The 22,979-nt window shown below is 37.6% G+C and overlaps 1 protein-coding gene across 4 annotated transcripts in view; it reads right to left on the bottom strand.

Moving 5' to 3' along the window:
- NDUFS4 (NADH:ubiquinone oxidoreductase subunit S4) overlaps positions 1-22,979 on the bottom strand; it is a 123,518-nt gene that overhangs the window by 9,002 nt on the left and 91,537 nt on the right. For 2 of the 4 annotated variants that reach the window (XM_059916370.1, XM_059916372.1), the window contains exons 4-5: positions 17,185-17,258; positions 15,553-15,594 (exon numbers count right to left, since the gene is read on the bottom strand). In XM_059916370.1, coding sequence (XP_059772353.1) covers positions 15,553-15,594; positions 17,185-17,258 — 116 coding nt within the window. The remainder of the gene's footprint in view (positions 1-15,552; positions 15,595-17,184; positions 17,259-22,979) is intronic. The other 2 variants (XM_059916369.1, XM_059916371.1) reach the window with 1 other exon arrangement.

Below are 22,979 nucleotides of genomic sequence, written 5' to 3'. Positions count from 1 at the left end.
CTAATTACATTTTGCAATATGTCACCTTTAAAATTAATTTCCAGGATCTTTAGGTAACCTAAAACCTTAAATGATATTAATGAATATTTATTAGATACCTAGATAATTTCTACAATAAAATACTGAACAATTGATTACTAAGCAAAAATCTAAATTTATGTACTTTTGCTTCTTTTATATGCTACAGGGAGGCTGTATCTTTGGTTTGTTAAAGGACACGTTCATTTCTGCCACTTGGATAAGTTGGACTATAAGGAATGCACGCAGAAGATGGCTTACTAGGAGGATGCGGAATTTGCGTCTCCTCACAACTAGGGCACCTACCAGGCACCAGTGGGGGAACACGGTCACCTAAGGGGACGGGAGGAACCCCCAGCGACCGGGTACGATGTGGGGAGTGAAGGGGGAGGAGAAGTGGAGGGGGGATGGGACTGGCACCCCTGAGGGGTGGTTGGGGGAGGGGAAGGGATCCCATGCCTGAAGGGGGAAATTGGTGAACCATTAGTAGGGCAGAGGATCAAAAGGGAGCATGGCCAGATTTCCCCTGCCCACCTGGATCCCCAGGAACCTGTTGAGATCCTGGGCCGAATTCTCTGCGCAACTAGGCCCCCTCCAGCTGCCTGGGTCCTGAGGGAACGGGAGGGGGGGAAGGGGGTGCAAAAGTAAAGGTCGGACCTCTGGGACCGGCACCCCTGAGGGGTGGCTGGGGGAGAGGAGTTCCTACACCCAGTGGGACCCACCCACAGTTAGAGGTCCAGTGGCGACAGGGGAGACCCTGGGGGAGATGGTGGGGGAGGAGTGCAAAGGAATGTAAGGGAACACAGCCAGGGCTTTCCCTTGCCACTTAGGCACCAGGAAGCCTGTTGGGTTCCTGGGCCTAATCCTCTGCCCTCAGAGCCCCCCTCCTGCTGTGCAGAGCCCAAGCCCACCCCTACACCCCCACCCAGGGCCCTACCTCTACACTCGGAGAACCCCTCCAACGCGCTGGGCCTAAACCCCACCCACACACCCTCATCCAGGGCCTTACCTCCAAACCCCAGAACTCCACACTCAAGAGGCCCTTCCTTTCCACTTGCTGCCTCTCCCCTTCCCGGCAGGTCCTAAGCAGAGGCCCTGCCCCATGCTTAAACATCGCCCCACCTAGGCCACGCCCCCAGGGCCCTTCCCAGCTATGTGGGTACTGAGCCTAGGACCTGCCCCACCCTAAACCCTGCCCCTGCCTAAGTTCCACCCCCTGCCTAAGCTCCGCCCTCATAGCCAAGGGTTTTTTCTTTTCTTTTCTTTTTTCCTCTTTTAGATTGGAGGTCTGTTTTACCTTGTTGATTCATTGTTGTTCATTCTTTTATATCTTTATTTTTCCTATTCTTTTATTTTTCTAATTTTATTTTATTCTTTATACTTTGTAAATGATCTCTCCTTTTGGCTTGTTCCCCACGCCCCCCCCCTTTTTTGTTGTTTTCTTTTTTTCTGCTGTGGTTTTATTTTACCTTGTTGCAGTTGTTTCAATTATAGTTTTATTTTTCCTAATATATTTTTTATCTTTCTAATTTTATTTTCTTTTTTATTCTTTGACATTGTACTGCTCCTTGTTTCCCTCCCTCCCTCCCTCCTTCCTTCCTTCCTTTTTTTTTTATTGTGGCATAAAGCTTGCGGGATCTTGGTTCCCAGGCCGGAGGTCAGGCTTGAGCTCCTTTGGTGGGAGATCCGAGTAAAAACCACTGGACTAACAGAGAACCTCAGACCCCAGGGAATCTCAGTCAGAGTGAGGCCTCCTGGAGGTCCTAATCTCAGCACTAAGAACCAGCTCTATCTAACTAACTACCTGCAAACTCCAGTGCTGGACGTCTCAGGCCAAACAACCAGTAAGAGAAGAATACAGCACCACCAATCAAAACAAACAAACAAAATGAAACGACAAAAAAATATGTTACAGACGAATGAGCAAGGTAAAAACCTCCAAGACCAAATAAATGAAGACGAAATAGGCAACCTACTTGAAAAAGAATTCAGAGTAATGACAGTAAAGATGAGCCAAAATGTCAGAAACAGAATGGAGAAAATACAAGAAACATTTAACAAGGGCCTAGAAGAACTAAAGAGCAAACAAACAGTGATGAACAACACAATTACTGAAATTAAGAATACTCTAGAAGGAATCAATAACAGAATAACTGAGGCAGAAGAATGAATAAGTGAGCAGGAAGATAAAATGGTGGAAATAACTGCCAGGGAGCAGAATAAAGAAAAAAGAATGAAAAGAATTGAACACAATTTCAGAGACCTCTGGGAGAGCAGTAAATGCACCAACATTTGAATTATAGGGTTCTCAGAAGGAGAAGAGAAAAAGAAAGGGACTGATAAAATATTTGACGAGATTATAGTTGAAAACTTCCCTAATATGGGAAAGGAAATAGCCAATCAAGTCCAAGAAGCGCAGAGAGTCCCATACAGGATAAATCCAAGGATAAACGAGCCAACACACATATTAATCAAACTATCAAAAATTAAATACACAGAAAAAATATTAAAAACAGCAAGAAGAACAACAAATGACCTACAAGGGAATCCCCATAAAGTTAACAACTGATTTTTGAGCAGAGACTCTGCGGGCCAGAAGGGAGTGGCAGGACGTATTTAAAGTGATGAAAGGGAAAAAGCTACAACCAAGATTACTCTACCCAGAAAAGGTCTCATTCAGATTCGATGGAGAAATTAAAACCTTTACAGATAAGCAAAAGTTAAGAGAATTCAGCACCACCAAACCAGCTTTACAACAAATGCTGAAGGAACTTCTCTAGGCAGGAAACACAAGAGAAAGAAAAGACCTACAATAAAAAACCCAAAACAATTAAGAAAATGGTAATAGGAACATACATATGGATAATTACCTTAAATGTAAATGGTTAAATGCTCCAACCAAAAGACACAGACTGGCTGAATGGATACAAAAACAAGACCCATATATACGCTGTCTACAAGAGACCCACTTCAGACCTAGGAAAACATACAGACTGAAAGTGAGGGGATGGAAAAAGATATTCCATGAAAATGGAAATCAAAAGAAAGCTGGAGTAGCAATTCTCATATCAGACAAAATAGACTTTAAAATAAAGACTATTACAAGAGGCTAAGAAGGACACTACATAATGATCAAGGGATCAATCCCAAAAGAAGATATAACAAATGTAAATATTTATGCACCCAACATAGGAGCACCTCAATAAATAAGGCAAATGCTAACAGCCATAAAAGGGGAAATAGACAGTAACACAATAGTAGGGGACTTTCACACCCCGCTTTCACCAATGGACAGATAATCCAAAATGAAAATAAATAAGCAAACACAAGCTTTCAATGACACATTAAACAAGATGGACTTAACTGATATTTATAGGACATTCCATCCAAAAACAACAGAATACACTTTCTTCTCAAGTGCTCGTGGAACATTCTCCAGGGTAGATCATAGCTTGGGACACAAATCAAGCCTTGGTAAATTTAAGAAACTTGAAATCAAGTATCTTTTCTGACTACAACACTATGAGACTTGATATCAATTACAGGAAAAAAACTGTAAAAAAATACAAACACATGGAGGCTAAACAACACACTACTAAATAACCAAGAGATCACTGAAGAAATCAAAGAGGAAATCAAAAAATATCTAGAAACAAATGACAATGAAAACACGATAACCCAAAACCTATGGGATGCAGCAAAAGCAGTTCTAAGAGAGAGTTTATAGCAATACAATCCTACCTCAAGAAACAAGAAACATCTCAAACAAACAACCTAAACTTACACCTAAAGCAATTAGAGAAAGAACAACAAAAAACCCCCAAAGTTAGCAGAAGGAAAGAAATCATAAAGATCAGATCAGAAATAAATGAAAAAGAAATGAAGGAAACAATAGCCAAGATGAATAAAACTAAAAGCTGGTTCTTTGAGAAGATAAACAAAATTGATAAACCATTAGCCAGACTCATCAAGGAAAAAAGGAAGAAGACTCAAATCAACAGAATTAGAAATGAAAAAGAAGTAACAACTGACACTGCAGAAATACAAAGGATCATTAGAGATTACAATAAGCAACTATATGCCAAGAAAATGGACAATCTGGAAGAAATGGACAAATTCTTAGAAAAGCACAACCTTCCGAGACTGAACCAGGAAGAAATAGAAAATATAAACAGACCAATCACAAGCACTGAAATTGAAACTGATTAAAAATCTTCCAACAGGGCTCGCCTGGTGGCGCAGTGGTTGAGAATCTGCCTGCCAATGCAGGGGACACGGGTTCGAGCCCTGGTCTGAGAAGATCCCACATGCTGCGGAGCAACTAGGCCCATGAGCCACAACTACTGAGCCTCCGCGTCTGGAGACTGTACTCCGCAACAAGAGAGGCCACGATAGTGAGAGGCCTGCGCGCCACGATGAAGAGTGGCCCCCGCTTGCCACAATTAGAGAAAGCCCTCGCACAGAAACAAAGACCCAACACAGCCAAAAATAAAAAAAACAAAAAAATTTAAAAAAGCAATATTTTTTTTAAAAAAAATCTTCCAACAAACAAAAGCCCAGGACCAGATGGCTTCACAGGCGAATTCTATCAAACATTTAGAGAAGAGCTAACACCTATCCTTCTCAAACTCTTCCAAAATATAGCAGAGGGAGGAACACTCCCAAACTCATTCTATGAGGCCACCATCACCCTGATACCAAAACCAGACAAAGATGTCACAAAGAAAGAAAACTACAGGCCAATATCACTGATAAACATAGATGCAAAAATGCTCAACAAAATACTAGCAGACAGAATCCGACAGCACATTAAAAGGATTATACACCATGATAAAGTGGGGTGTATCCCAGGAATGCAAGGATTCTTCAATACATGCAAATCAATGTGATACATCATATTAACAAACTGAATATAAAAACCATATGATCATCTCAATAGATGGAGAAAAAGCTTTTGACAAAATTCAACACCCATTTATGATAAAAAAACTCTCTAGAAAGTAGGCATACAGGGAACCTACTTTGACATAATAAAGGCCATATATGATAAACCTACAGCCAACATCATTCTCAATGGTGAAAAACTGAAACCATTTCCACTAAGATCAGGAAAAAGACAAGGTTGCCCACTCTCACCGCTATTATTCAACATAGTTTTGGAAGTTTTAGCCACTGCAGTCAGAGAAGAAAAAGAATCCAAGTCGGAAAAGAAGAAGTAAAACTGTCACTGTTTGCAGATGACATGATACTATACATAGAGAATCCTAAAGATGCTACCAGAAAACTACTAGACCTAATCAGTGAATGTGGTAAAGTAGCAGGATACAAAATTAATGCACAGAAATCTCTTGCATTCCTATATAGTAATGATGAAAAATCTGAAAGAGAAATTAAGGAAACACTCCCATTTACCATTACAACAAAAAGAATAAAATACCTAGGAATAAACCTACCTAAGGAGACAAAAGACCTGTATGCAGAAAACTATACGGTACTGATGAAAGAAATTAAAGATGATACAAACAGATGGAGAGATATACTATATTCTTGGATTGGGAGAATCAATATTGTGAAAATGACTATATTACCTAAAGCAATCTACAGATTCAGCGCAATCCCTATCAAACTACCAATGGCATTTTTCACAGAACTAGAACTAAAAATTTCACAATTTGTATGGAAACACAAAATACCCCGAATAGCCAAAGCCATCTTCAGAAAGAAAAACGGAGCTGGAAGAATCAGGCTCCCGGACTTCAGACTAAACTACAAAGTTACAGTAATCAAGACAGTACGGTACTGGCACAAAAACAGAAATACAGATCAATGGAACAGGATAGAAAGCCCAGAGACAAACCCACACACATATGGTCACCTTATCTTTGATAAAGGAGGCAAGAATATACAATGGAGAAAACACAGCCTCTTCAATAAGTGGTGCTGGGAAAACTGGACAGCTACATGTAAAAGAATGAAATTAGAACACTTCTAACACCATACACAAAAATAAACTCAAAATGGATTAAAGACCTAAATGTAAGGCCAGACACTCTAAAACTCTTAGAGGAAAAAACAGGCAGAACACTCCATGACATAAATCACAGCAAGATCCTTTTTCACCCACCTCCTAGAGAAATGGAAATAAAAACAAAAATAAACAACTGGGACCTAATGAAACTTAAAAGCTTTTGCACAGCAAAGGAAACCATAAACAAGATGAAAAGACAACCCTCAGAATGGGAGAAAATATTTCAAATGAAGCAACTGACAAAGGATTGATCTCCAAAATATACAAGCAGCTCATGCAGCTCAATATCAACAAAACAAACAACCCAATCCAAAAATGGGCAGAAGACCTAAATAGACATTTTCCCAAAGATATACAGCTTGCAGCAAACACATGAAAGGATGCTCAACATCACTAATCATTAGAGAAATGCAAATCAAAACTACAATGAGGTATCACCCCACACCAGTCAGAATGGCCATGAAAAAATTTACAAACAATAAATGCTGGAGAGGGTGTGGAGAAAAGGGAACCCTCTTGCACTGTTGGTGGGAATTTAAATTGATACAGCCACTATGGAGAACAGTATGGAAGTTCCTTAAAAAACTAAAAATAGAACTACCATATGACCCAGCAGTCCCACTACTGGGCATATACCCTGAGAAAACCATAATTCAAAAAGACTCATGTACCACAGTTTTCACTGCAGCACTATTTACAATAGCCAGGACATGGAAGCAACCTAAGTGTCCATTGACAGATGCATGGATAAAGAAGATGTGGCACATATATAGAATGGAATATTACTCAGCCATAAAAAGAAATGAAATTGAGTTATTTGTAGTGAGGTGGATGGACCTAGAGTCTGTCATACAGAGTGCAGTAAGTCAGAAAGAGAAAAACAAATACTGTATGCTAACACATATATGTGGAGTCTTAAAAAAAAAATTGTTCTGATGAACCTAGGGGCAGGACAGGAATAAAGACACAGACGTAGAGAATGGACTTGAGGACACGGGGAGGGGGAAGGGTAAGCTGGGATGAAGTGAGAGAGTGGCATGGACATATATACACTACCAAACGTAAAATAGATAGCTAGTGGGAAGCAGCCGCATAGCACAGGGAGATCAGCTCGGTGCTTTGTGACCACCTAGAGGGGTGGGATAGGGAGGGTGGGAGAGAGATGCAAGAGGGAGGGGATATGGGGATATATGTATGCATATAGCTGATTCACTTCGTTATACAGCAGAAACTAACACAACACTGTAAAGCAATTATACTCCAATAAAGATGTTAAAAAAAAAAAAAGAATGCACACAGTTGTAGAAGTTGTGTTATGTGTATTAATGACCTTTGCTTGTCTACTAAAATGCTGGTGTGCAAGAGTTTTCAACTTATGTCTGTTTTCTCTATGAAATCAAAGTAACTTTCATCAAAAGATAGAATTAATATACACAAATGAAATTCCACTGGGAGTGATGGTGGCAAAGGGTATAAATTTGTATGCAAGGTTATGAGATGTGTTTTTGTTTACCAAGGGGAAAAGGGAATAGTTAGGTCCTAAAGTAAAATGGCTGTTCCAGAATGAGAAAGAGAATCATGAAGGACAAAACCTGAATGGGTACAGAAAGTTATGTAAGATTTGGAAAAAGTAAATTTTATTTGCCTTAGATTACAGTATGTCTGGAAAATAAGTCTGAAAAGCTATGATATGTGTTAAAATCCTTGCAAAGTCTGCTCCATTTTGATGGGCTTGTTTTATTAGTTTACTGTTTATTGCCTTCACCTACAAAATGAAGGGTTATTCTTTTTGTCTAATCTGCCAGATTGCAAAGATTCTGTGGCTTAAGAGAATAACTTTATATGCTTTATGTTGACTTTAAGTACTTGATGATTTATGTAAGAGCTCAGGTTCTTCACAGTTATGCTAACTTCTATGTTTATAAGTTTAATTGTCACTTTGACATGAGCAGTCAAATACTGTTTCTCAGGCACCTATGATTCTATTTCCTAAATGTTCAAATCTATTGAAAATGTTTTATTTTTGCCTCCCACAAATCAAATCCTAAATGTAAAATAAAATATTCAGCGTATCTTTGCACCTAAAACTATCTTTGTGATTTTCCACAGGCCCTCTGGGGAATCTCAAAGATGTGTGCTTTCAACTTTGTAAAAAGAGAAGTGCTAGAAACAATTAGATTTATTTGATATGTTACTATTGATGAGCTACATTGGAAGAGCTGTCAAGTCAGAAGAGACGCTTAACCATCCTGAGGTTAAATCTGTATGGCTAAAATGTTATTAATGTAAGTATTTCACAAATTGTATGCTATATGCTAAGTATAGAGATTTGTCAATACCCTCACTGTCTATGATAGGTTTTATTTATCTGATCTCTGGTGCTGCTTTGCCTGATATCAGAAAACGGTATAGGTTATCAGTCACAATTTCAGTTAATTTTAAAAACATTAACTTGGTTGCATCTTTACTTCTTTAGTTTAGATCTTTTATCTTTAGGCCACTATATGTCAACTAGGAATCCATACCGCATATCTATGGAGTTTTATTAATATACAGATGTTCAGGACCTACCTTAGACTTATTGGATTTTTTTACTTGATATATTTTTTGACATATTCTTACTATATGTTTGGTATAGTCATGGTATATTATGTCTCAGGAATACTTTGTCTTAATATTTTTTTCTCTGTAAAGAGTACATTCATCTATTTTCATAAATTAGATGAACAGTCACTGTCTTCTTTGAAAATAGGCTTACCTAATTGTGTACAGATATTTTGTCTGTAACATTTTTTGGAATGCCTTTAAATTGCATTATTCTTGTTATTAACTCCTATCATATATTTCACTTTTGAAATTTATCTGTAGTGTTAACTACATCCATTTTAAGTCTTTAATCATTTATGGAAAGATTGTTAAATTTTACTCTACTGCTTCCCTAAGGGTTCCTGCAAACAGCTACAGGCAGAGAGCTTTATCTTCAACAATGAAAGACTGTCTCAAAGCCCTGTGAAGAATATGTATAGGCTTCTGATGGCATCACTTAAACAATTATAAGACCGTATCAGTGGACTCAGTCAAAATTTCCAGAACTCTAGTTAAGAAGCAGATACATTTATGATCCAGCGAAACAAGAATTAGTTATACAGGACTGAAAAAATTGATGAGAGATAATTCTATGGTTTGGGGGAGAATATTTTTGATATTGTTTTAACGTTCTATTTTCTAGACATATCAGGAAGTTCTTTCCCTCTCCTCTTGAGGTATCTATAACTCATTACAATTTAACAGAAACAATGGTTATGCAACCAAGACCTTACCTGGAATGACATATTATTTGAGAATGATGCTCATTTACTCAGGTATGACCAGACATTTGTAAGGAACTAAAGTTGACTTTATGGAGCCAGTGCTTCCAAAGTCCTTCCATGGCACTAGGGCTTATGAAGTTCCCTAAGGTATTAAGGAAACTTAGGATATTTTGGGGACCTTGAGAAGGGAGGAATTTGCCCAATTTAATAGGTACTGCAGGAGAAATCTGGTGGCAAGTTATTGGCTTGGCTTCCTAGTCTTAAAAGGGTTTGAAAAATCCAATTTGAGATTCCTTATGAAATTTTCAGCAAAGCAAACGTAAGAAAGCTTATGTGGTAAAGAGGAGTAGAATATGCCATTCCAAAATATGCCTCTTTGGCAATAAGGATTATCTTGAGCTGGTTATTTTTAAGAAACAGTAAACACAGGAAATCTCTGAAAACAGAGAAGTTGCCCTTTTCTGAGGGACATTTACATTTATAAGGGAAATTTCCATTTGTAAGGTGTCTCCTTCTCTGTAGCAGGAGGAGAAAGGATGACTAAAACTCTAGAAACTTATCAATGGAGAAGGCTTGAACTTAAATCTGCATAACAACCATACCCTTGTTTATGATACTTTGCCTGATAACCTCCCATAACTCACTCCCCACCCACAATATCTCTTGTCTTTAACTGAAGACAGTATTTAAGGACTAAGAATTAAATTGACATGAGATAGATGAACAGGAGAAAATCAAACAGAAGTTTCATAACATATATACATAGGAGAAACCCAGCAGAAGTAAGTAATTAAAAACTGCCAAAGCCCTCACCTTAAATACCATCCTCAGCTAAAGACAAAAGAGAACACTGAGGATAAGGAAAGTCAATTTTGTGAGATCACCAGGAAAAAAACAGTAAACAAGGGTGAGATTGTTATGCAGATTTAAGTCATTGCCTTCTCCACTGATAAGAGTTTCCGGAGATAAGGTCATCCCCCTCTTTCAGGTACATCCAGGGAGATACACTTAGAAATCGAGATTTCCCTTATAAATGTAAATGCTTATTACAAAAGGGTAACTCCTACTTTCCTCCAAGTATGCAGTTTCTTAGAAAATAATCAGCTTAAAATAATTAATATGCCAAAGAAACATATTTTGGGGTGGCAAATTCTGCTCCCCTACAGAGTAAAATAAATCCTTTAACAAGCATTTTATGTCTATATGAGAGTCATAATTCTTACTTTTGTTTTGAAAGTTGTCTTTTCTTGTTCGTTTTATTTTTTTGAAAGTTGTTTTTTTAATAATAGATATATGGATGTGAGGTTGAGACCCTCATTACAAGGTTTAAATTAGGCGGAAATCCAGACCTTGCTGATGGTGTCCACTTCTGGGGTAATTCTACGTTCTGGGCTGCAACTCCAATTATCTCTTTATTTTCCTGAATCCAGGGCCTAACCTGTCTGCTTCCTTAGTTGCTTCCACTTCTATTACTTCAGAGGTGGGTTTTCCTCCCCAAGAGACCACTACAGCAGTTTCAATGCTTATTCTCTGTCCTCCTATTCCTGAAGGAAACCCTCCTCTATTTTGAGAATTTCAAAGAGTTTTTACAGCTAACAGCAATGAGAAAAACACAGGGGGTAAAATGACATACCAGAGGAAACTCACAAAGTTTCAAATCAGATCAAATGGGGGTGGGGGGGGAAGCCATTCTGGTTCCATTAGCATGTAAATGGTAGTAGATCCTAGCTTGCTATGGAAATTTTCCACAGCTTCTACCTCCTCTCTCAAGGATGCAGCTTCCTTCTCCTCCCCCACCCTTTGACTCCAACATGAAACAAGAAAAGACAAAAGCCACACGGGTGAGAAAGGTGGGTCTTTTCTGTACGCAAAGAACTAAAATAAGGTTCATCTACATTTCAGAGGACACCTCAGATAACCTTTCTTTGTAAAAAGAAAAGGCATCTTTGAAGAGTTCCTCTGGAATATATGCTGCATTCAAAGGGGGACCTTTAGGATGAGGAGGATGAGGCCCTGGAGTTAAAACCCAAAGACACAGGGGTATTTGTAATTTACTTTGTGTATGTTGGGGGAGGGAGAAGTAAGAGGTGGGAAGCAGGGGGAAAAAGAAGCCATGGGAAAGCATTCAGCCTTTTCTTCTGTCCCACTCCCCAGTTCACAGAACCAGCCTTCCACAGGAAGTGAGGTATGGTGAGAAGGGAGACCTAGGCAAAAAAGAGGAGCAGAGAGGTAGTTGCCGGAATTATCAATAGCAGGAAGAAGAAAACTTTTAGTCTTAGAGATGAGGGCATTCTTAGGTAAAAAGATGGACTTACTTACACAATGCCTTATTTGATTAAGAAATTGAAAATAGGTGATTAACATGGGTTTTATGATGTAATACAGGTCTCTTTTAGCTATTTTATTTCACTATTATATGTAATGTAAGAGTTTACACTTATCCTTGATTGATATTGGGTAAGAGTGTCTGAAGAACAGAACTGCATTTCTTTTAATTTTAAAAAAATTTTTATTTTATTTTTTGGTCAAGCAGTGCAACTTGTGGGATCTTAGTTCCCCAACCAGGGATTGAACCCAGGCCCCCGGCAGTGAAAGTGCTGAGTCCTAACCACTGGACTACCAGGGAATTCCCTCCATTTCTTAAGTAATAAAATGTGAACTTTTCAAAATTGGGTAAGTTTTCCTGTTTTTTTTTATATTCACCATAGAATATATATTAATGAAATACTTAGAATATGGGTATAATGAATGTCTTGTATAGCTTGAAGTATTCTAGATTAGTGCTGTCCAACAGAAACATAATGTGAACCATACATATGATTTTAAATTATCTAGGAGCAACATTTAAAAAAATGACTAAAAAGAAACAGGTAAGCCTTTAGTCATTTTTTTTTCTAGCCCAATACATATCTGAAATATTATCATTTTAATATGTAATCAATATAAAAATTAGATATTTAATGCTTTTTTTATACTAAGTCGCTGAAATCCAATGTATATTTTACACTTAACAGCACACCTCAATTCCAACTAAACACATTTCAAGTGCTACACAGCCACGTGTGCCTACCATACTGGACAGTGCACATCTAGATGACTGATTTTTTAAGATCTACCAGCAGCATAGAATCATAGAGGAAACACTGCACTTGGAACCTAGAAACTTGGGCCCTATCAACTGGGAGCTATGTGATGGATACTGATCTTGTTTTATTAACTTCTCTAGGTCTTAGTATCCTTTAAAAAGAAAAGTTTAGAACAAATAGCATACAGTTTGGAAATAACTCTAAAGTTATGAAATAATCATCTTAAGTACACTGGAATATACTTTAGGGTACTAACTCTTAAACTAAGGATAAGCTTCAAATTAACTTCACAGAAAAACGTTTATTGGTTGCATTTTACAAACACACTAAAATATAAGAAATTGCTAATCATTCTACTATAATTTTGTTTCTTCAGGTTTCTAGTTAGAGGGAATTAACAGTTCTTCTAAAAGATAGAACAAGTAGCCAAATTAATTTTAAGTGACTTAAGGAAAAGTTTAAAACGTGATCTGGAGAATAATTTATAACATCACTAAATATACTGTTGAATTTACCAATTTTTATCGAGCACATCAAAAGATGAAGATGAATGAGACTGGGTGTTTTCCCTGGTAGGTGCTTATAATTCAGTAAGCAGGGTAAAGTATTACAGTTTGAGTAAGAGGACTATGCCTTATTAACTAATGATCCCCAGAACCTAGCCACCACTGCTGGCATACGACAGGGTACTTAACATATGTATGACTGAATGCAATACAAAAGAAGTAAAATACAATACCATACTATAAGAGCTGTAAGACAGGAACAAATCATTGTGGAAGTTAAAAGGAAGAGAGAGCACATCTATTTGGAGGTGGGAGATGGAGGTGGGAAAGGGAAATAAGAAAAGGGATCAGGAAGGAGATAACATTTAAAATGTATTTTGAAGACTAGGTTGGAGCTCACAGGCAGGAAAAAAGAAGAGAAAGGGAACAGAATGAGGAAGAGGTTATAGAAGGAAGAAACTAAAGCAGGCTTGGGGATAAGGGCAGGAAGAAGAGCTGAGGCATAGTAAGATAAAGTTAGGTTAGTACTTGAGTGATAATTCAAGTTCTTCACAATATAAGCACTAACTTATCAGTTGAGAAGTATATCTATTAAGCACAGGCCTTTTGAAGTGTCTGAATAAAGAGTATTTTGGATTTATAAAAATGTCAGGGAAGAAAGGGTCTCAGTATTGAGGGAATACAAATAATTGTTTAGACGAGGGGTCAGGAAATATTTTCTGTAAGTGGCCAAGTAGAAAATAGTTTTAGACTTTGGGGGCCATAAGGTCTCTATTACAACTATTTAATTCTACTATTATAGCTGAAAAGAGGTCATAGACACTACATGAATGAACATACCTGTGTTCAAATAAAACTTACCCCCTTATAAGTATGTGGCCTTGTTAATGTTATAATATCTCTAAAACCTTAGCTTCCTTGAACTGTAAAATGGGAATAACTGTTCTTGCTTCATAGAGTTGTAGTGAGAATTTAAATTAGAATGAAAAGCACTTAGCATAGTGACTAGCTCATGATTTGGTGTTTATGAATGTTAGCTTTTGTTATGATGATACCCATTAACTGAGTCTGATATATAGGCATTAAAAATGTTTTCTAGAAAGCAACTGAATCTGTAAATCTTGTTCTTCATTGTACTGATTCTCTACAGTACAATCTTTTGTGTCAAGGGAAATGATGGTCATGACTTTTTTAGAAAACCATTTAAAAGTAAGGGAAATTAGAATACTTAAGGAGGAGATGAAAGGTAGATTATTTTCGAAACAGTTCCCTTAGTGTACAAATTATCTTTTTTTTGTGTGGTAGTTACCTTAACCTCCTATTTCTAGACACTATTGAAAGGCAAACTAATGCTCATAACTGGATTGCCAGATTTTACTATCAACACAGAATTATCTATATCAACAAAAACAAATGTTTCCTTCTAGAGCATATGATGAATAAGGCACTGGGTTAGACAGTAAAGAAATAAAGATATATATGAGCTGGTTCATGGGCTTGACATCCTTAAGTCTATAGTTTTTGATCATTACTCAATCCAACTTATTTTAAAGATGAAGAAACATGTTTATCAATGGCTATAGTGAAACATGACTTGCTCAAGCTCTCCTGTGGGGCAGACAATTACAGAATGAGAATCCTAGTTTCTAGCCTCTTAATCCAATAGTCTTTCATGTTAGTGCTTCTGAACCATTTCTTTTTATTGCCTTAACCTACCAGAACACTGGTTCACATAACCTTCAATAGCACTAGCTTACAAAAAAATGATATTTGGTGTGGAGGGGAAGTGGGCATCCGTTTGTATGCCCCCCACCGCTATGCACCTACCCAAGAGAGCAAAATCAAGATAGAGGGCATGCTGGGCAATTTGGAAAAGATCCTCCACGCCATGATTCTGTACCATTTCAATGGTGTTTGTTTAGACTTGCTGCCATGATAGCTGTAGAAACAGGACTTATCTATTTAAAGACATATAATGCTAAATGTTAAATAAATGAGGAATGAGGAATAATCATTGAGGACTTCCCCAGGAGATGAAAGTGGCTTCAAATTCTTGAGTAGAGGAAAATATTTTAGAAAGTCAATAATTTCACCACATAGCAAGTGTCCATTATATAGGTTTTGTGTTATGTTGCTTTGTTTCCAGTATGTACCTAACTCTTGCTACATTGTAGGTTAGAATTCCTGATCCACTGTTTTTCTGTTTTTGTTTTTTTTATTTTATCTTGGACGTGCCACATGGCTTGCAGAATCTCAGTTCCCCAACCAGAGACTGAACCCGAGCCACAGCAGTGGAAGTGCCAAATCCTAACCACTCAACCACCAGGGAACTCACCTGATCCACCGGTAGCTTACAGTTTTATAAGGTAATATCCTCTAAACTTTTTCAAGTTTTTACTGTCTATTGACTTTGATAATGTTCCTCAATTTTCATTCTGGTGTTGGGGGTAGAAATCAGAATGGAAAGGAACTTGATTTTAACAGCAGCAGTGGTTAGTTCACACCTGCAAATCACATGGCAACTATAGTCAGGCAGTCCTTGTGCCCACTCAGAGACTAGTCAGCAATAAGAGTTTAATTAGATTTCCTGTCATTAAACTCACAGTACAGACATTTTTGAAGTGTCAGACATGAAATACGGTAGGCTGCAAAGATGAAAAACATTAATAGAACTGTTGCTGATAAGCTATATTACAGTTTAATTTAAAAAAGAACAATGTAAATGTTAAATCATAATAATATTTTAAAGACTATAACCACTTTGAGAACAAATATGTAATTCAGAAATTTGGAAATTGCCAAGAAAGTATTAATAAGGAATTATGCTTAAGAAATCTTTTTTTTTTAATTTCAAAAGTCTACTACTAATAAAATAAACTGATATACTATTACATACTTACTTAACTATGTTCTAAGCACTTTAATTAACCCATTCAATCCTCACAATTTCCATTGTACTTCCATTTCCTCCTGTACAGAGTCAAACAGTGATCCGACATGGATTCAAACCCAGGCAGTTTGGCTTTAGACTCTTAATCATAAGGTATATAATATGAACTTAGGATGAAAAGCAAATATTTCAGATAATAATAATCTTTACAGTGCTTTCACGTTTATATTAAATGTTAGATAATGCTAATAATCTTTTACACTTATGTATTGCCTTATAGTATAACATACTTAAATGGACAGTACGTCATTCAAATAGATAGCTAAATTAGATTCAAATTCAATTTGACCAACTAGAACAACAGAATGCATTAGATACAAATGCATAGTACTGCATTAAAATCCGAGAGAAACAGCAGAAATAACAGATGGAGAGGGAGGTAAGGAACAGGACTAATAGTTACCAAACGAACGTCTATTATGTATCAAATACTGGACTAAGTACACCTTAAGGTAAGTACCATTATTTCAACAACGAAGAATCATTAAGTCCATGATGAAATTAATCCAAAATCATGTAGCTTCAAGTGGCATAATAAGGATTAGAATTCAGAATGGTCTGCCTCCAAAGCCTCCTTTCACTACTGTGTTGCATGGCTTAACAGCAGAAAATGAGAAAAAAAGACATTCTGTAGTTTTGTTGAAAGCAAGACCAACATAGGCCAATAGTTTTAGGTGGCTACAGTAGTTTTGAGGTATAATATACTCTGAGGCTTTATTAATATAATTGTAGACATGAGATTATGCTTGGTACTAGGCCCAACATATCAATAAAAGTGGCAAATGTAGATATTTAGGCTTGCATGAAATTTTAGAGGAAATGTGATAATGATAACTATTTTCAAATAATTGAAAAGCTATTAGGTAAAGTAACAGACATGAGATTTTGGCTCAAAGTAAGAAATAATAACCAGATGTCAAAACTGGAATAGGTTGCCTTATGAGATGTTTAATTGGAGTTTAAAAACCTAATGTTAATGATTTTGCAGAGGAATTCATAAGCAAGATAGGAATTAGACAAATAGTTTTATTCCCTGTCTCTACTTCAAATTTAGAGCAGATTGACTTATATGTTACATGTGCATTTACTTTTAGATTTTTTTTTGGAGGGGTATGTTCTCATGTTGTAAAAAAAAAAAAAATCTAAAAACCACTGGATTAGATACATTGAGAGATTTCATTCAACTTAATGCCAGTTAGGGATATAGAATCTGATTAAGGTTAAGAACGTAAAATAATATCTTGATTTTATTTGTCAAAGCAAAACAAAAACAAACCAAACTCACCATTTTTTTCTGCAAAGGCAATTGCGTCGTCTTTAGTACTGAAATTTAGAACCATGTTGGACAACGGATCAGCCCTGTAAGAAACAATTTTTTTCCAGGATTTAATATTAACCTCAGGCTGAAAATTACTTATTTTGAATCATTTCTTTAAAACTGTTAAATGTTTGAATATGTTTTTCTGTGTTAAATTTGATTTTTCTAACATGTATTGTCAAATTAAAAAATTTAAAATTGCAGAGATATTCAGCAATCTTTAATCTCAAATAAAATCATTATTTATTAAACTTAAAAAAAAACTAGAGAATGAGAATCCTCTTAGGTTTTTCTTTAAACCTTACAAATTCATCAAAATGAGAAGGAACATGGCCAAAATGGTGGACTAGGAAGACCCTGAGCTCACCTCTCTCACAGACACACCAAAATTACAATTATTTACACAGCAACTATTGAGAAAAACTGGAATCTAGTGGAAAAGATCTTCTATAACTAAAGATATAAAGAAGGAACCACAATGAGACAGGTGGGAGAGGGAGACCCCTACCCATGGTGGGCTACCCACAAAGAGAAGGATAATTACAATTGTAGAGGTTCTGCCCAAGGAGCAATGGGTCTAAGCCCCACATCGGGCTCCCAAGCCCAGGGATCCTGCACTGGGAAGACGAGCCCCCAGAACATTTGGCTTTAGCCAATGGGCCTTACTTTCAGGAGACCCAGAGGGCTGTGGGAAATAGAGACTAACTCTTAAAAAGTTCACACAAAATCTCACATACTTTGGGACCCAGGGCAGAAGAGTAATTTGAAGGCAGCCTGGGTCAGACTCACCTGCTTATCTCTGAGAGTCTCCAGAAGAGGCAGGAGGCAACTGTAGCCTGGGGATGTAGAAAACTGGCAACAGCCATTTTGGGGAGCTCATTCTACCACAAGGACAGTGGCAAGTGCCATTTTGGAACCCTCCCAATAGCTTATTAATTACCACTGGAACCCACAAGGCTGTAGGCACCAATCGTGAGGTGCCTCAGGCCAAGCAATTAACAGGGTGGGAACACAGCTCTACCCACCAGCAGGCAGCCTGCCTTAAGAACTTCTGAGCCCATAGTCGCCCCGGGACACAGCCCTCTCCACCAGAGGGCCCTGCAGCCAGAGACCCCAGGACCACAGCAGACCCTCAACCTGCCATAGAGGACCCAGCCTACCCACCAACAGGGAGTACCAGCCCTGGGACCCCATAGGCCCTGGCTCTGTGGACCATCAGGACAACACCAGCTCTGAGACACCGTGGATCGTGGATCCCTCACCTCCCTCAGCTGTCCTGGTACCACCCAGCAGTGGACAACAGCAGTTCAGCAGGAACCCCCAGGATTCTGCAGCCAGAGATCCCAGGACCCAGCTCTGCCTACCAGTGAGCCAGGACTAGCCCCAGAACCCCTTGGCCTTGGCCCCACTCACCATTCATTCAACACCAGCTCTAGGAACCCTGGGCCCTGCAGCAAGAGACCACAGGACTTAGCTTCATGCAACAGTGGGAGGACATTAGCCCCGGAACCAGACCCTGCCCACCAGCAGGTGGTCCCAACCCCAGGACCACTGCAGCCCCACAGCCTGCTTTATCTAGGATCCAGCCAACACACCAGGAGGTTGACACCAGAACTGAGACATCTTGGACTACTAAACCAGCTGACCTGGAGTCCAGCCCCACTCACCATGAGGCCAGCACTAGTGTTGGGACACCACAGAACCCACAGCCAGCCATGTCAGGAAATGACCCCACCGACCAGTAGGCTGACACTAGATCCAGGAACCCAGCTCTGCCAACTAGTGAGCCAGCACTAGCCCTGTGACACCCTGGGTTTCTGCAGCCAGCCTCCTCCACACGAGGTAAGGCCTAGCAAACAACTGGACCAGGGGCCAGCCACATCTATCTGACTGCCCACAGTAGTCAACCTGCCACAACAGAAGGACCCATGCAGCCCACACAAGCGGCACCCCTAGCGCATATAGCTTTGGTGACAAGAGGGGAGTGTGCTGCTAGGACACATAGGACATCTACAAAAGGCCACTTTTTGAATGTTGGGAAACAAAACTAACCTGCCAGATACATAGAAATAAAAAGAGCAAATCAGGCAAAATGAGGCAAGAGAATCAGTTCCAAACGAGGGAACAAGATAAAACACCAGAAGAACTAAGTGAAGTGGAGATACCCGATAAAGTGTTAAAAGTAATGATTGTAGAGATCAAAAAAATCAGGATAAAAATGGATGACACAGTGAGAAGTTTAACAAAAAGAAGATATAAAGAAACCAAACAGAGTTGAAGACTACAGTAACTGAAATAAAAAGTATACCAGAAGGAATCAACAGATGATGCAGAGGAATGAATCAGTGAGCTGGAAGTCGTAGTAGTGGAAGTCACCGAAGCTAAAAAACAAAGAAAAAAAAAAAGAAAAGAAGAAGAAGAAATGAGGACAGATTAAGAGACCTCTGGGACAACATCAAGCATACTAACATTTGCATTATAGGAGTCCCAGAAGAAGAAAGGAGAAAAAAAGGGGTAGAGAACATATTTGAAAACATAATAGTTGAAATCTCTAACCTGGGAAAAAGAAACAGACATCCAGGTCCAGGATGCATAGCAAGTCCCAAATAAGATCACCCCAAAGAGGACCAGAGCAAGACACATTGTAATTAAAATGGCAAAAATTAAAGATAGAGAATATTAAAAATTAAGAGGGAAAGCAACAAGTTACTTACAAGGGAACTCCCCATAAGGCTATCAGCTGACTTTTCAGTGGTAACTCTGCAGGCCAGAAGGGAATGGCATAATATATTTTAAATAATACAAGTAAAAAAACCTACAAACAAAAATACTCTACCCAGCAAGGCTTTCATTCAGATTTGGTGGAGAAATCAAAAGTTTTACAGACAAGCAAAAGCTAAGAGATTAGCACCACCAAATCAGCTTTACAGGAAATGTTAAAGGTAGTAAATCAACCATGTAGAAAGCTACTAGGAAGATTAAAAGACAAAAGTAGTAAAATCATATATGTCCTCATAAGCAGTTAAAAGATATACATAACAAAGATGTAAAATATGATGTCAAAAACTGTATTCTTAGGGGGAGGGAAGTAAAAATGCAGCGTTGTTAAAATGAGTTTGAAATTAAGAAAGCAACTTAAAATAATCACACACACACATATAAATTGCTATATATAAACCTCATGGTAACCACAAACCAAAAATCTATAATAATACACAAAAAAGAGAAAGTAATCCAAATATAAGATAGTCATCAAATCCCAAGGGAAGAGAACAAAATAAAAAGAAAGGAACAAAAACTATAAAACAATCCAAAACAATTAACAAAATGGCAATAAGTATATACCTATCAATAATTACTTTAAATGTAAATGCTCCCATCAAAAGACACAGAGCAGCTGAATGGATATAAAAACAAGACTCATATATATGCTGCCTACAGGAGACTCACTTTGGACCTAAAGACACACTGAAAGTCAGGTGATGGAAAAAGGTATTCTTTGAAAATGGAAATGAAAAGAAAGCTGGGGTAGCAATACTTATATTAAAACAACAACAACAAACCAGACTTTAAAACAAAGACTGCAACAATAGACAGAGAAGGACATTACATAATGATCAAGGCATCAATCCAAGAAGGAAATATAACAATTGTAAATATATATGCACCCAACATAAGAGCACCTAAATACATAAGCAAAATTAACAGACATAAAAAAAGAAATTGACAGTAACACAATAATAGAAGGGGACTTTAACACTCCTTCTATCAATGAACAGATCATCCAGGCAGAAAATCAATAAGGAAACACTGGCTTAAATGACAAAACAAATGGCCTTAAAAGTTATACATTTGTATAAAACTATATATATATATATATATATATATATATATATATATATATATATATATATCCAACAACATTCCAAACACAAGCAACAGAATACAAATTCTCAAGTGCACATGGAACATTCTCCAGAATAGATCACATGCTAGGCCACAAAACAAGTCTTAGTAAACTTCAGAAAATTGAAATCATATCAGTCATCTTTTCCAACCAAAACACTATGAGACTAGAAATTAACTTCAAGAAAAAAGCTGCAAAAAAACAAACACATGGAGGTTAAACAATATGCTACTAAACAACAATGATCCAAAATCTATAGGATGCAGCAAAAGCCACTCCAGGAGATAAGTTTAAGGTGATACAAGCCAAACTCAGGAAACAAGAAAAATCTCAACAACCTCACCTTATACCTAAAGGAACTAGAAAAAGAACAAATAAAACCCAACATTAGTAGAAGGAAAGAAATAAAGATGATAGCAGAAATAAATGACAGAAACTAAAAAAACAATACAGAAGATCAATGAAACTAAGAGCTGATTCTTTGAAAAGATAAACAGAACTGATAAACCTTTAGGCAGACTCAGCAAGAAACAGAGGGCCCAAATCAACAAAATTAGAAATGAAAAAGGAGAAGTTACAGGCTGCACCAGAGAAACACAAGGAATCATAAGAGATTACTATGAACAACTATATGCCAATAAAATGGACAATCTAGAAGAAACGGACAAATTCCTAGAAATGTACACTCCCCTAAGACTGAACCAGAAAGATATAGAAAATATAAACAGACCAATTACCAGTGATGAAATTGAATCAGTAATTTAAAAACTCCCAACAAAAGGAAGCCCAGGACCAGATGGCTTCACAGTTTAATTCCACCAAACATTTAGAGAAGTTAACATTTACCCTTGTCAAACTATTTCAAAAAATTGCAGAGGGAAGAGCACTTCTGAACTCATTCTACAAGGTCAGCATCTTCCTGATACCAAAACTAGACAAAGATATCACATAAAAAAGGAAACTACAGGCCAATATCACTGATGAACATAGATGTAAAAATCTTCAACAAAATATTGGCAAACCAAATTCAACAACACATTAAAAGGTTCATCTACCATGATCAAATGGGATTTTTCCCAGTGGTGCAAGGATGATTTTATATCTGCAAATCAGTCAGTGTGATACACCACATTAACAAACTGAAGAATAAGAACCATATGATCATCTCAATAGATGCAGAAAAAGCTTCTGATAAAATCCAACATCCATTTATGTTAAAAACTCTCCACAAAGTGGGTTCAGAGGGAACATACCTCAACACAGTAAAGGTCACATATGATAAACCCAGAGCTAACATTACAGTCAATGGTGAAAAGCTGAAAGTATTCCCTCTAAGATCAGCAACAAGTCAAGGATGCCCCCTCTCACCACCTGTATTCAACATAGTACTGAAACTCCTAGCTATAGCAATCAGACAAGAAGGAATAAAAGGAATTCAACTTGAAAAAAGAGGAAGTAAAACTTTCACTGTTTTGCAGATGACATGATACCATATATAGAAAATCCTAAAGACACCACCAAAAAACTACAAGAGCTCATCAATGAATTTGGTAAAGTTGCAGGATACAAAATTAATATACAGAAATCTGTTGCATTTCTATACACTAATTATCAGAATGGGAAATTAAGAAAAAATCCCATTTACCATTGCATCAAAAAGAATAAAATACCTAGGAATAAATCTAACAAAAGAGGTAAAAAGCCTGGACTTGAAAAACTGTAAGACTCCGATGAAAGAAACTGAAGACAACACAAACAGATGGAAAGATATACCATGTTTATGGATTGGAAGAATTAATATTGTTAAAATGATCATACTACTCAAGGCAATCTACAGACTCAATGTAATCGCTAT

The sequence above is a fragment of the Balaenoptera ricei genome, chromosome 3, assembly GCF_028023285.1.
Source record: "Balaenoptera ricei isolate mBalRic1 chromosome 3, mBalRic1.hap2, whole genome shotgun sequence".
NCBI classification, from domain to species: Eukaryota; Metazoa; Chordata; class Mammalia; order Artiodactyla; family Balaenopteridae; genus Balaenoptera; species Balaenoptera ricei.
Note: the sequence above shows the minus strand (reverse complement) of the source record. Positions and strands in the feature narration are given on the sequence as shown.